This window comes from Syngnathus typhle, linkage group LG10 (genome assembly GCF_033458585.1).
Source record: "Syngnathus typhle isolate RoL2023-S1 ecotype Sweden linkage group LG10, RoL_Styp_1.0, whole genome shotgun sequence".
NCBI lineage: Eukaryota > Metazoa > Chordata > Actinopteri > Syngnathiformes > Syngnathidae > Syngnathus > Syngnathus typhle.
Window position 1 is genome coordinate 11680240 of NC_083747.1, and position 13584 is coordinate 11693823.

The 13584-nt window shown below is 45.0% G+C and overlaps 3 protein-coding genes across 5 annotated transcripts; 2 read left to right on the forward strand and 1 right to left on the reverse strand.

Moving 5' to 3' along the window:
• The first annotated feature begins 653 nt into the window (after positions 1 to 653).
• Positions 654 to 6289, forward strand: wnt4b (wingless-type MMTV integration site family, member 4b). Its single transcript, XM_061290130.1, has 9 exons — positions 654 to 922; positions 1478 to 1676; positions 2285 to 2438; positions 2984 to 3068; positions 3169 to 3300; positions 4258 to 4400; positions 4473 to 4613; positions 4767 to 4929; positions 5098 to 6289. Exons 2-9 carry the CDS (start codon positions 1588 to 1590, stop codon positions 5265 to 5267), a joined length of 1077 nt encoding a protein of 358 aa, XP_061146114.1. The 5' UTR covers positions 654 to 922; positions 1478 to 1587; the 3' UTR covers positions 5268 to 6289.
• A 102-nt stretch (positions 6290 to 6391) lies between these two features.
• Positions 6392 to 9670, reverse strand: cdc42l (cell division cycle 42, like). 2 transcript variants are annotated; one of them, XM_061290097.1, is made up of 6 exons: positions 9528 to 9670; positions 8259 to 8363; positions 8094 to 8166; positions 7911 to 8020; positions 7583 to 7780; positions 6392 to 7377 (listed from the first exon to the last, which is right to left on the reverse strand). In XM_061290097.1, exons 2-6 carry the CDS (start codon positions 8361 to 8363, stop codon positions 7288 to 7290), a joined length of 576 nt encoding a protein of 191 aa, XP_061146081.1. In that variant the 5' UTR covers positions 9528 to 9670; the 3' UTR covers positions 6392 to 7287. The 2 variants fall into 2 exon arrangements, with proteins under 2 accessions (XP_061146081.1, XP_061146082.1); XM_061290098.1 differs by having other exon boundaries at positions 9418 to 9573.
• A 319-nt stretch (positions 9671 to 9989) lies between these two features.
• Positions 9990 to 13055, forward strand: mlf2 (myeloid leukemia factor 2). 2 transcript variants are annotated; one of them, XM_061290080.1, is made up of 8 exons: positions 9992 to 10318; positions 11057 to 11159; positions 11237 to 11272; positions 11420 to 11473; positions 11712 to 11840; positions 12077 to 12236; positions 12311 to 12525; positions 12614 to 13055. In XM_061290080.1, exons 1-7 carry the CDS (start codon positions 10275 to 10277, stop codon positions 12520 to 12522), a joined length of 738 nt encoding a protein of 245 aa, XP_061146064.1. In that variant the 5' UTR covers positions 9992 to 10274; the 3' UTR covers positions 12523 to 12525; positions 12614 to 13055. The 2 variants fall into 2 exon arrangements, with proteins under 2 accessions (XP_061146065.1, XP_061146064.1); XM_061290081.1 differs by lacking the exon at positions 11420 to 11473 and having other exon boundaries at positions 9990 to 10318.
• The last annotated feature ends 529 nt before the right edge of the window (positions 13056 to 13584 follow it).

The window sequence follows — 13584 nt, forward strand, 5'->3', positions numbered from 1 at the left end:
TTCTTAGTGGAAAATTTCTGCAGAAAATATTAACCTAATTGTTAGACTAACCTACTTCTTAAATTAAAATGTTTTATTCATTTTGAATATACAATAAAAAATATTTTGTAGGAAATTTCAGCTGAATTTTAGTGTCATTTTGTTGTTCTTACAATCGCAATGTTTATAAAATATGAAAAACAAATCTAATCTAATCAATTCTCAATTAAAACCTTAAACTGAAACAAGCATTTTTCTGCAGAAAATTCCCCCAAATCAAAAAGTTTTCAGGTTTGAAAAGCAAACGGAAAAATCCAATTTTACTGAAGAAATTTTTATTCCATTTTTTATCCAGCAATCCAAGTTAAATTTTCAAAATGAAATTTTCACCCTCGTTTTTTGCAGATTTTCCTCTCATTGTAACAATGTAGCCATATATGACATTTGCTGTGAACTCAGCCCGTCCCTTTATGTCACGCTACCACGGCACCAATAAAGAGCTTTTATAAACTGTTGCCATCTGTGAAGTCATGTACGTGGCTCACTCACCCCTCCCACCCCCCTCGCATCCCCACCCCGGCTCACACCCGTCCATCCTCGCTCCCACCCTCACTGGGAGCCGCCTCTTTATAACCCATCAGTGCTTGGTGTGGCCGCTTCCAACCTAGAAATTGTTGAGCGTGCATAATGGAACCTGCTCATGACGCGGCGCTCCCAACCGATTCTTCTTCGATGCTTCCGGAAGTGTGAAAGTTCATTTCTTTTCAACGTCATTTTTGTTCCGCTCAAGTCAAACACGTGGACTTGCTTTCCAGAGAGGTCCGAAGAACCCGTGAAAGGTCCACACGGGCACGCTTGAAAGAAATATTCATTTAGAGCAACTTGGATTAAATTTCAGTTTGATCTGCAAATATTAAACTGGATACCTCAGCACTACAGACTGGTGAGTGCAGATATACTGGTTTTGGTTTTACAGCAAAAAAGGAAAAAAATTGTCTTTTCAATTTTTTTTTTTAAATAAAAGGAAAAACAGCACCATGGTCTGTTGAGATCAAGTCGCTCCTCATTTTTAAATTTAAAAAAAAAAAAATCTGAATAGAAAAATCTGCATTAAGGCAATTTGAGATAATCTGATTCAAATATTTTTGAGAATGGGTTTTCAGCAGAAACCGTTTTTTTTCTTTTTAGCATTTACAAATATATACATTTTTTTTCTACTGGTGGAAATTAAAAACAAAAATTGAAAACAATGTCATTTTTTTTTGTTCTTTCCAAAAAATATTACCCCTACATACATTCCTCCAAAAATGTCATTTTTAGTTATTAGCCCAAAAAATCTTCAAAAAAAAAAAATTAGCATGTAAATTTGAAGCAAACTATCAAAAGCAACCGCCAAGGTAATGTATTACCCCAAAAGTACTATCTGCCAACTCATGGAATCTCATTGCCAAAGTCAATCTCCATCAACTCTGTTTTTGACCTTTGACCTTGCCAACAGCTATGAGGGGCTCAAGCCCAGGTTCAGGAGCAGGAACATAGACCAGACGGACAGACAGACGGACACGGCTGACCTGACGCACGCAGACGGAACGACGGCCGGACGGTCTGATGCCAAGCGTCTCCACTGTCAATCTCACGGCACCGCTCCTCCTCCTGTTGCTATGGGCGACGCAGCCCGCCATGGCAACCAACTGGCTGTGAGTCGGACGCGCGCGGGAAGCCGGGCGGGAGGGGAGTTTGTTTGTTATGCTATAACGTTTCAAAGATAGTGACATGTCTCCCCATCCCTTTCAGTCGCTAGCCGCTTTTTTCTTTGTCTTCCCACCGCTGACCTTTCCCTTTCCTTTCTCTTTGCCATCAATGAGGCTTCTCTATCTTCTTTGCCCCCGCTTGTCCCCTTGTTTCCGCTGCCCACCCCAAAAAAAGTCATGCAACCAGTTCCCTCGTTCTTTTTTATGCACCCGCCTTTGCGGCGTACTCCTGAATTATGCCCCCCCTGTGCGTCACTACACCGCAAACGTGGCAAAAGTACTTAAGTAGGATTGTAAAAAGACTGCAATAAAAAGAGTACTTATTTAAATCCTGTAAATAATATTCAGAGATTTGCAAGATCAATGTTTGAGACTACTTTGTTGAAATTTGTGCAACAATCTAGAGCTAGTTGGGCGTGGCTAAAATTAGCATAGCCTTTTAATATAGCTAATGCTAAATAGCATCTATGTTGTGGTTCTGTACTTGCCGACTTCCCACCACTGCAAACCTGTGTGAACCACCCTCCCTCTCCCCCTCCGCTCTGTGTCCTCAGCTCCCTGGCGAGGCTGCCTCGCTCCAGGCCCGTGTCCGGTGCTGCCCCATGTGCACGGCTGAGGGGGCTGACCCCCGGGCAGGTGGGGGTGTGCAGGGCACGGGGGGAGGTCATGGAGTCTGTACGCAAGGCTGCAGAGATGGTCATAGAGGAGGTAGGATGCCATTTTACAACATCCCTCCCTCCATTTTCTATCGGGCTTGTCCTCGTAACGGTCACAGGAGAACTGGACCTGGTTGCCATACAAGAACTACACTACGAGGCGTGTAAGGAACTGCCAAGGCGACCCAGATATAAACGTTCCCATTCTATTTGATATGGAATTAATTTTTAAAGCTCAGAATTCATTATTTTTGACATTCAGGATGCTGAGATTTGTGGATTGACTAAAGTTTATGCGACTGTGATAAGAGTCGCTTATATTTTAGGTCTTTAAAACATGAAGGACGCTTGTAGCTGTCGTAAAGTGGAAGTAACTGCATTTAACTGCAGCCATTAGAAGAGCTGCATTTTACTATAGTGCGCTTACAAAGATAATTGGGACGAGTTTTGATTCGTCACTATACGGTAACTTATACGGTTATGGGCAACTCCAGTTCGAGGGGCGCGTTTCCTTGCTCCGTCACGTCTGATTCAAAGGATCAAAGTCTCAGGATGTGCGCCAAATAAATCATATAATCATGTTTACATCTACTCTAGTGTCAGCATCAATTCAGGAACCGCCGTTGGAACTGTTCCACCACCCCCCGAGGAATCAATGTTTTTGGCAGAGTCATGAATCAAGGTGTGGCCACAGATAACCAACTCCATTTTGCGTTTGAATAATCACAAATTTCCTGTGTGTTTTGTTTACTCGCTAGTTTTTCTGGATTGTTTTTAAACAGGCACCCGCGAGGCAGCCTTCGTGCACGCTTTGTCCTCGGCGGCCGTAGCGGTGGCCGTGACCCGGGCGTGTACGCGCGGGGAACTGGAGAGGTGTGGCTGTGACCGGAAGGTCAGAGGGGTGAGCCCCGAGGGTGAGCATGGATTCTGTTAGGGGGGGGGGGGGGGGGGAAGGCGGCACAACGGGAAATTCTCAGTGACTCACATCCAAAGACATGCAAACACAGGACTGTCACTATAAAGTGTCTCATTCCAGCGGCAATGCGGACATTGAAAGGAATTCTCCAAACTCTTCAGTATCATTGAGATTGAATAACCAGTCACTGCCCAAGACTTGGTTTGATATCCATCCAAGCAAGTCTCTCTTAACCCTTGTGGATTGATCCACCCTGGTCAGCCCCTGACCTTCCAGCCTTGTTCTACGGCACAGGTCTCAAACTCTAGGCCCGGGGGCCAGAGACGGCCCACCACATCATTTTGTGGCCCGCGAAGACAAATTATTCATCAGATTCGTGTCATTACTAGAATTGCAAATTGTCTTCACTTTTAATAATATCTTTTTTTTTTTTTATATTTGACTTGTTTTTACTCGTCTGATTTGAAAATGAGTTATTTGTCAGTTTGTAGCTTTTACTGAGGTGCTCATACATTTGGCCCTCCGAAAGAAGCTATCACTACAATGTGGCCCGCGAAAAAAATGAGTTTGACAACCCTGTTCTACGGGGACCTCCCTTGGACTTCTGTCCTCAACTACATGTTCCGTCTAAGCTTGTTTGCCTGTCCCTCTGGCTCTTTGGGGCCCTTCTACTACAGCAATGAAGCATGTTTCTGGTGAATTAGAGCTCTTCAAGATATACATAAGGACAATTTAGAAAAACCTAACACTTCTTATGGCATGAGAGAAAACCCAAGAGAAACCCAATTAAAGCATGAATAGAGCAAATCCAAATCACAAACTGAAGAACCGTTAAAGGCAGGTTACGCTCACCAAGATAGCAGTCATAGAAAATATTTGCAAAAATGTCCTAATAGAATAGAAAAGTGTGGATCGGGAACAAACCAAGTCTCACTATCCTTTCTTTCCATCACAGGCTTCCAGTGGTCAGGCTGCAGTGACAACCTCTCCTACGGCGTCGCCTTTTCCCAAACTTTTGTAGATGAACCGGAACGAGCCCGGGGCCTGTCGGCCGGCCGACCGCTGATGAACCTTCACAACAACGAGGCTGGTCGAAAGGTTGCTCATCATTTCTTCCGTTTTATTTGCCCCCAAGATCCAGTGTTCATTTTCAACGTTTCCTGTCTTCAGGCCATCCTTCACAACATGCAGGTGGAGTGCAAGTGTCACGGCGTGTCTGGCTCCTGCGAGCTGAGGACTTGCTGGAAAGTCATGCCGCCATTCCGGCGCGTCGGAATCGTGCTCAAGGAACGCTTCGACGGAGCCACAGAGGTGCGCATGGTCACACATCAGTACATCAAATTCACACGGTGAATCACTCCATGTTGAACTGATCAAGAATGTTCATTTGACCTATCAGATGTTCTTCCATTTTTGAGGTTTGGTTGGAAATAGAAAAAAGAATGACCCCGATTCCTCCGGTAGGTCCGTTTGACTCGCATCGGATCCAGGACCGCTCTGCTCCCTCGCGACCCCCAGGTGAAACCCCCCGCTGCCAGAGACTTGGTGTACCTCGCACCGTCCCCAGACTTCTGCCACCTGGACCCTGACAACGGCATCCCTGGGACCGCAGGCAGGAGATGCAATGGTGAGGGTTTATTTTCCCCACAAATGAAAAACTGAAATCCAACGAACCTATTTATTGCGGGTTTCTCGACCCAGAATATGGAACCGCAAATCCACAGCTACTCATTCTCAGGATGAAAATCCTGATTATCAAAACCAAAATCTGACTTCTGCCCCCTTCCGACCCAAGGAACGTCACGGTTGGCACCGGACGGCTGCGAGCTGGTGTGCTGTGGGCCGGGTTACAGAGCGGGCCGTGCCGAAGTGGTTCAGCGCTGCTCCTGCAAGTTCTCCTGGTGCTGCTCGGTCCGCTGCCAGCAGTGCAAGAACACTGTCACCATTCACACCTGCAAAATTTGAAGCCATCCCTACTGCCCCCTGATCATCGTTCCGATTAAAATAAACCTAACACCTTAGAAGAGAGACCCCCAATCACAGACCAGACACTCCTCAACCACGGGATGAGGATAGGACTATTTCACCACCAATGACACATTTATCTCTTAACTTTTTACAACGAAGCAGTGAGGCCGCTCTGAATTCTCGCGTTCAAGTCGGCCCTCAAGCCTAATTAAAGCCCAAACTGGGTTACCAAACATCGTTACTCATTACGCGTTTATAATACTGAAAACGACAAGCACAGACGTGCATGCACGTTGGCGCATTTATTTGATATCCTGGACATTCATGTACGACTTTTCTGCCAGCACTAGTAACGCAATAGTTGGACAAGTCAGCGTTCGGGGACAATGGCCGTCTTAGTAATGATTTCTCTTTCTTTCACTACCATATAACTGCACACTAGGAAGACAACCTTGGCATTCTAGTACAAAAACTAAATGACGACATGCTACTAACGCTACAAGGGTCTCAAACTTCTATTCACATCTAGCTCTTCATTCGTAGTACGAGAACCATGACATGCAGTTTTGCCTTACATGTAGTTATCCTGCAAGTATAGCAAAGTTGCCAGAAAAAGAAAAAAAAAGTCCTACCAGTGACGACAAAGCGTATACAGTACAAGTCTTCACAATGATATGAAATACATGTTCACTTTATTATAACGGCCCAAAAAAGCACCATCTAATCATCTCCTACTGAACCGACAAGGCTTTCAAAGCTGACTGTAAGCGGCACTAACGGAAACGTTACAGCACTTAGTTGCATTCACTGTGTTCACGTCCTTTCCGTCGCCATTTATTTATTGCACAGTGGAGACCTCGCTGCACTTTGGCCTCCAGCAGACACGTTTAAAACTTCTACTGACATTGGTCTCCGTCTGTCTTGCATTTCGCTCCCTCGCCTTGCATGGGTCGAGCTTGTGCGCGCACTCGCAGCGCTTTTAGCTTTGCTTGTGTCGTCTAATAAAAAGCAGTAGTTTTGTCCCACTACATTGTGAAGTGGTTCTTTGAAGAGCTCACGTTTTCAGACACATCTTGGAAGTTTGGGGTTGGATTGCGCAACAAATGAACTTTGCTAAATGCTGTCCGTTAAACCATTTTATTACAAATATTGTGTGATTACAAATTCCCACCAATTTACTAGCAAAGGTTAACATCTTAATCGGTCAAGATTGAGATGGATGCAAAAGATTACAGCTTAATTTTTGTCGTTTTGCATTAACAATCACCCTGTTGGTAGTCTAGTGATGTCACAAACACACAAATAAAACCAAGTTTCAAAATGGAAAAGAAATGACTGCTAAAAAGGTCCCAAAATAAAGTCACATAAAATCAATGCAATATACACAAAAGAAGGAATAAAATATAAGTTCTTTAAGTCACCCGCATCAGGGAAAAAAAATGAAAATGGCCTCCCCGCTAATCACCGAGTGTTTTGAAGGAAGAAGCGCTTACGGAGCACCGCCTTTGGAGTGTACGAAATAAATCTCGTTTGCTCGTCATTCAAATCAGTCAGAAAAGATTTGAGAGTACCACTTTTGATTTCAGTTGCCCATTTACATCATAACCAAAGTTTACTACAAATTACTTTTTTTTGTCTTTTTCACTCCATCAAATTGAGGAAAAGCCCCAGAAGGCCAGATGAGTCAAAAGCAAATGACGTCATCGCAAAAAAAACTCTCTTTTAAGGGAGGTGAAGGGTTCCTGCCCCATTTGTGGAGAACGAGACTATTGAAAAGGTTTCACTGATGAGAAGACGAGTCGTGCTACTCGCGTTTGCTGTACTGCACACTGACCTTTCACTCCCTTTGCTTCGTTCAACTATTTATTTTTGAAGGCACACACAGCACAACCCCCTTTTAAGTCTCTTTGTACCTTCCCCATTGTCCTAATTGGCCACTGAACTCGATGTTTCCCCCCACCCCCCTCCCCACCACAATGTTTTCTCGTATACCGTTTGGTCTCTGACTGCCGCTCGTCTATAGCAGGACGCACTTCCTCTTGGTTTTGGTCTCGGGGGGCTCCAAGGCGGCCAGGATGGCCTCGTCAAACACGTTCTTGAGGCCTCGCTGGTTGACAAAACAAAAGCGAGTAGGCGTCACATGCGGATGCTGTCTGTCTGGAGATCCCAATTAAACGCTTCTTGCAAGAGCATTGCTATGCAAACATCTTCCTGTCCATGAAAATGTCTCAGAGTTCCAGTGTGTTTGCAACTTGTGCTCTCTAGCTAACATAGCACGAGCCTGGTTTAGGTGAGCAAGCGGCGCGTCATACCTGTGTGAGAGCAGAGCACTCAACGTATTTAACGGCTCTGAGTTCCCGGCCCAGCTTCTCGGCGCTCTCAGGGTACAGGGGGCGCTGTTTGTTCTTGGCCAGCTTCTCAATGGTGTTGCTGTCCTCCCGCAGGTCCACCTGAGTTCCCACCAGCAAGAAAGGCGTGCGTGGGCAGTGGTGGGAAATCTCGGGAACCCACTGAAGAGGGATTGGGTCGACATATTAAATTTGATCCTCAGGAATATGTCAAAATTACTAAATAGGTTGGACAGAATAATTATGATGGCATAGTTCACCATGAAGTCAAAGTTGAATTCTAATAACTGACCTTCTCCTTGACATTTTCAAATGAGGATGGGGACACGACAGAGAAGCAGACAAGGAACACGTCTGTCTGTGGGTAGCTGAGAGGACGGAGCCTGTCATAGTCCTCCTGACCTGAGCGCACGGGAAAAACAAGGATGCTTTTGTAATGTGGTCAGCGAGTGAAAATGGAGTTAAAATTCCTTACCTGCTGTGTCAAAAAGGCCTAGTGTGTAAGGCTCACCCCCGATCATCACAGTCACTGCATAGTTGTCAAAAACCTTGCACAGTAAAAAAAAAAAAAAGTTGATTGCTCATTTCCCCTCAAACAAAGATATACGAAAATTTAATTTCCTAGAAAAGCTAATCTTACCGTAGGCACATATTCTGAGGGGAACTTGTTGGTCGTGTAGGAGATGAGTAAGCAGGTCTTTCCTACCGCACCATCCCCGACAACTACACATTTTATAGTCTGCATCTAATGACACAAAAGAAAGAAATGATCAAATATTATATGAGAGCAGTTGCCACATGACATTTTCTTATGACCTGAGCAAGACAAGAAGTTGAAAAAAAATTTTCAATCTAGAACACTGAAGATCGTAATCCCAAACTTTATTAGGTTTTGACACTTTGGGGGAAAATAGACAGTACAAATATAGCCCACTGGTAATTTGCTGCCTACACACATAATTATAATGCCACCAGATACGCCTTCTTAAGATGAAGGCAAAACAGGAAGGAAGATTGAGTAAGGGTTGCTGTTTTATTGCGTGCGGCTTTTAAGTCCATACATAATAGAAAATTAAGCTCTTCCTTTCTGAGAAACCTCACACTTGCTTGCCACATTATCCTAGTGTCCAAGCATGAAATAAATGTCGAAGTGAGTTTAAAGGTATAAATTGTCATACAGATTTCGTATTAGGGACTTCTCTGAAACTTAATTGCGGGTGAACGTTATCATTTATGAGGCAATTGTGTGTGTGTGTGTGTGTGTGTGTGTGTGTGTGTGTGTGTGTGTGTGTGTGTGTGTGTGTGTGTGTGTGTGTGTGTGTGTGTGTGTCCCCTCCTGCTCAAAGCGTTTGTTTGGAACTGATTTGAGGCTCGTCGTGCCAGACTTGTTAATACATGTACAAGGGCAAAAAAATTGACGACAGCGGTTCACTTCCGCACAGGCCACATTTAAAACATCCAATTAAAACAACGCAATAATCACCCCATGCTGTTATTTCGGCAATTATATCATAAAAGCCTGCTTATATAAATAGCCTAAGCCTCAAAGGGGTGGAAGTAAAAGGTCACAAAGACACGGGCGAGGCGAAAGTACAAAACAAAAAAAGGTATTTACTACATCAAGTCACATTCGTCGCTTCAAAGTGTTATCTCGCGCTACGAAATAAAGATAAACGTTCATAAATATGCCAAAAATGTGCTAAACGTGACAAGTGCATAAAAGCAGATTGATGCTAGCCAACATTACACGCACGTACAGCTCGGTGGCAGCGACTCAGCAGACGCTCGAATTTACTCACTTTTCCACTCGGTGTGACTCGCAAATGTTCCAAATGTTCTACTGCGCGAGTCCACTTGAGGAAAGAACACGAATTTTGCCGTTCAAAGCGGATTTTTCTACTCTACTCACCGTTTTTTTCCTTCCGACAGGTTAGGCGTTGGTTACATCCGGGTTTGAGGGGCGAGACTTTGAGCGCAGGCGCACTAGAGACTTGCCGCAACCACGTCCGGAGATGAAACAGCGCCACTCAGAGGAAGCAGTCACACAAGAGACTATAAAAATAAAATACAGAATGTGGTGAAAGTGATTTTATTTATCATTTTATTTGAAAGTTGTGACTCTGCATTATTATTTCTGTGACTATAGTGGGTTTATATAAATATGACTTGTTAAGATACTGTACATTGAGATGCATTAAGTGTTGTTAGTCACCTAAATGTTGAACAGAGGGTGTGTTTTACCGAAGTCAAATTCCTTGTTTGGCACGCTCAAACATGGCGAATAAAAAAGTCTTGAATCTTGAATATCGTCGTGGTTTTCATTCATACTTTTGCTTTGATAAATCTATACCCGGAAGTAGTGATGGTCTGCATAAGCGCTCTGTAAACTAATTTGCCTTCTCTTTGTCAAAATCTGACTTCCGTTTCTCATGTTTTGTTCGGGCTTCTGGAATCTGCCATCCCGGCTTTACAGCGAATCAGTTTTCCGCTTTGCCTCACCTAAAGTATTTCGGACAACAGCATTACCCTCATTTTGATCTGGGAGGGGAGGCTCGAGTCCATCGTGTGATTGTTCGTGGAAAACAACGTCTGTTTACCTCGCTAGCTAGCTAGCTGGCTATTAGCAGCCAGCTGAGTTGCATCACCAGCGTCGAACATGTTTCGATTCCTGAATGACGTCGATGACGACCCCTACATGCTGTGAGTCAACACACCAAAATTGCAGTGTAAAAACACCGATCGCATTCAGAGCTTCGTTTTGGACTACATCCCGTGCCTTTCTCGGTCTGCTCGGAGGCAGGTTACTCGTCCCCTGGCCTAGTCGGTGTGTTGCACCAGACATGAGTTACTAAGAGCTCTAAAACATCACTTTGCATTCACGATTACTTAAAATTTCACGTACATTGCGAGACAACAGCACGTTGAAAGTGTCTCCCGAAGAACGTGAGTGATCGGTGATGCAACAGCCTTGATTCACAGGTGTTTTTCTGCATGACAGCGTTGGCACGTCATGCTCGTTAAATATAAATCAGGATAAGATACGTGATTCTCAAGTGAGAATCGAGTGCAACCCCCATATATCACTAAAGGTCAAGTTCAATCCATATCTCATTCGATGATAGTATGTCACAGCCAGTATATAAAATGTACGAGTCATAATCTAATATCTGTTCATTATTATTGGGAGCTGAATGGATAAACTTTTTCCATGCCGAGAATAATGACATGCTCTCAGATTATCTTCATTTGCATGCGGTGCATTATCTAGCTAAACAGTCGATTAATCTGTCGGTTATTTAGTCAATGAATCAGATTTATAAAAAAAAAGTGTAAGTAAGTCTACGTTCACTAGAGCATACTGTCATTCCATAGCTAAAGCGTTACTTTTGTCTTGTATTTTACCCAATTACACAATGAAAATGAAATTTTGCCTCGCAGGGATCCTTTTGCCGCTCACAGGCAGCAGATGAGGAGCATGTTTGGACCGTTCGGCATGGACCCTTTTGCACTGGTGCCACAAATTCAACCGCCACGACGACAGGTAATGGAACAAGAATGTCTGCGGTACGTTTGTATTTTGAGTTCTTCCGCTTACATTTGCCATGCACCATTTTCCAGGCTGGTGCACTGACCCCATTTGGCATGATGGGAATGGTGAGTATCTCAAATATCTTAGTCGCTTTATTCTTTCAAGTGAACCAGTAAAAATAGATTATGAAACGATACCTCACAATTGTTTCCTTGTTTTAAGATGGCTGTGCTCAAGACGCGCCTGACTCATAGTGTTCTCTCTGTTTGCAGGGTGGAGGGTTCATGGACATGTTTGGCATGATGGGGGAAATGATGGAAAACATGGTTATTCTTTTTAAATATTATGACTGCGCTGGGAAGGGGAAAAAAAAAAAACGATGCTAATTGCAAAAATGCTGCTCAATAAAGCGCAAAAAACACCCTGCGGCCATACCGTCGCAGTAAAAAAAAAAAAAAAAAAGAAGTGATTGGGACACCCTCTCTCCCCCTATTCAAAATGTATTTACCTACCTTGGTAAATATAGGAATCTTGTAAGTAATAGATTGACTTATTCTCTTCCAGGACAGGTTTTCTGGATCGCCCAACTGCCAGACCTTCTCCTCTTCAACAGTGATCTCCTACTCTTCCACGGACGCCGGGGCACCTACGGTGTACCAGCAAACTCATCAAACAAGACATGGTCCAAGAGGGGTGAGTACAGTACTTTCCTTATAACAAACCCAGTCGTGGTGTTCCACATATATGCAGGGGTGTCAAACTTAGGTCATCCTGGGCTAAATCATAGTTAAATCGCACTGTTGTGAAAAATTGTAGTATGGGCCACATTAAATGACCCGGAGAGCCGGATTTGGCCCAAGGGCCTTGAGTTTGACACCAGCGTGTCAATGCATCAACCGGTTTGATAAACGCCACGCGACTGGTTGCAGATCCGCGAGACCCGTCAGTCCATGCGAGACAGTGAAAGCGGAGTGGAGCGTCTGGCCATCGGCCACCACATCGGCGAACGCGCACATATCATGGAGCGCTCGCGGAACCGCCGCACGGGAGACCGCGAGGAACGGCAGGACTTCATAAACCTGGACGAGGGTAAGCCGCGGGAGTGTGGAGAATAGGGCTAAAAGGAAACAATGGTTTAAGAAGCGACCCTTTCTGTCCGTCAGCCGAAGCCGAAGCGTTCGACACCGAGTGGAGGACTCAGACGGGGCGATTCGCTCCCCCCAGCGCCCGGGCGCTGGACTACAGTCGAGACCGACGGGCAGGGGGGCAGCAGCTAGCTCTTACCGCGCCACCCAGCTCCCCGACCCCGCCGGGACACCGGCATGACTCCCCCCGACACCACCCGCCCCAGTCCCGCCCGCGTTACGACTGGTGAAAGGTACGGTCTTTGCATAACCTTACTCGCGGGTTCCTCTTGTGGCTTAAGTCAAAATAGGAACTGGATAACCTACCATCTTTCCCCACAGGAGTCCCACCTAAAACTTTGAGCCGACCGGGGGGAGCGGAGGAATCTCTCCACGGATGCTGTGAACCAAGCTGAGGATCGTTCCAACTTCCTTGTTGATGTTTGAGTCGACCGGACTGTCGATACATAAACACATAACATGCCCTAAACAAACAATTTAAAAAAAACAACCCCCCTATCCCTTCGACCCCATCCACACACAGTTGATAGTCTTAGAATGAATCCTCCCTCTGCACACTCCCACCCTTGTATAAAACGCCCTGGCTTCCTCCCCGAGATTTGATGTGTGTGTTTTTGCCCATTAAAAGTGCTCCAAGTATTAAGTGCATCTGCTGTACAGTTCGTTTTATGTTTGTGGAGACACACAAATGTGTCTGTGAAATGAATTGTATACTGTTGACTAAACTAGCTAGATGAAGTTAATAAAACATTGCTAGATAACAGGCTGGGTCTCCTCTATTACATGTTGGTTTTGTTTGCCTTTAAATGTATCCGATAGACATTTGTTCAAAGGTTTTGCCTCCTATTGCTCCCGCGTGGCCGTCGTGCGGACACCGCTCACCAACAGCACGTAACGTCACAGATGGCACTCGCGGCCCAGCCAATGAGAGCCCTCGTCTCCCCCACTGCGCTTGCCTCCCAATGACAACCACCACTATTTTTAAAAGCATGTCGTCCCTTTGGGCATCATCACCCGTCTACCTGTCTTCTCCTTTCCCTTTGTAAGATCACAGTCGACTTTGAAGCCGCGACATAGGAATGTGAACAGATGCTCGGTTTCTAGCTACACATCATCCTCAAGCGTCTGAGGCTGAAATGGACGCCACACGCACAACGAATGGCAGCCAAGTCAAGCATCCTCGACCCCCTGATCTTCCACTCTATCCCCATCTTTGATACACCATTCCTCCCAAACACACACACACTGTGCCACCTCTCGTGACTCATCAGCCCCTCCCCCTCCTCTTACCA

Bases quoted from the DNA above. Each gene is read 5' to 3' on its own strand.
- wnt4b (XM_061290130.1), top strand. From the start codon at position 1,588: ATGCCAAGCGTCTCCACTGTCAATCTCACGGCACCGCTCCTCCTCCTG. The intron at 4,401-4,472 runs GTTGCTCATCAT...TCCTGTCTTCAG, and splicing joins ACAACGAGGCTGGTCGAAAG to GCCATCCTTCACAACATGCA. The intron at 4,930-5,097 runs GTGAGGGTTTAT...TTCCGACCCAAG, and splicing joins CGCAGGCAGGAGATGCAATG to GAACGTCACGGTTGGCACCG.
- cdc42l (XM_061290097.1), bottom strand. From the start codon at position 8,363: ATGCAGACTATAAAATGTGTAGTTGTCGGGGATGGTGCGGTAGGAAAG. The intron at 8,167-8,258 runs GTAAGATTAGCT...TTACTGTGCAAG, and splicing joins CCTCAGAATATGTGCCTACG to GTTTTTGACAACTATGCAGT. The intron at 8,021-8,093 runs GTAAGGAATTTT...CCGTGCGCTCAG, and splicing joins AGGCCTTTTTGACACAGCAG to GTCAGGAGGACTATGACAGG.
- mlf2 (XM_061290080.1), top strand. From the start codon at position 10,275: ATGTTTCGATTCCTGAATGACGTCGATGACGACCCCTACATGCT. The intron at 11,160-11,236 runs GTAATGGAACAA...ACCATTTTCCAG, and splicing joins TTCAACCGCCACGACGACAG to GCTGGTGCACTGACCCCATT. The intron at 12,237-12,310 runs GTAAGCCGCGGG...TCTGTCCGTCAG, and splicing joins CTTCATAAACCTGGACGAGG to CCGAAGCCGAAGCGTTCGAC.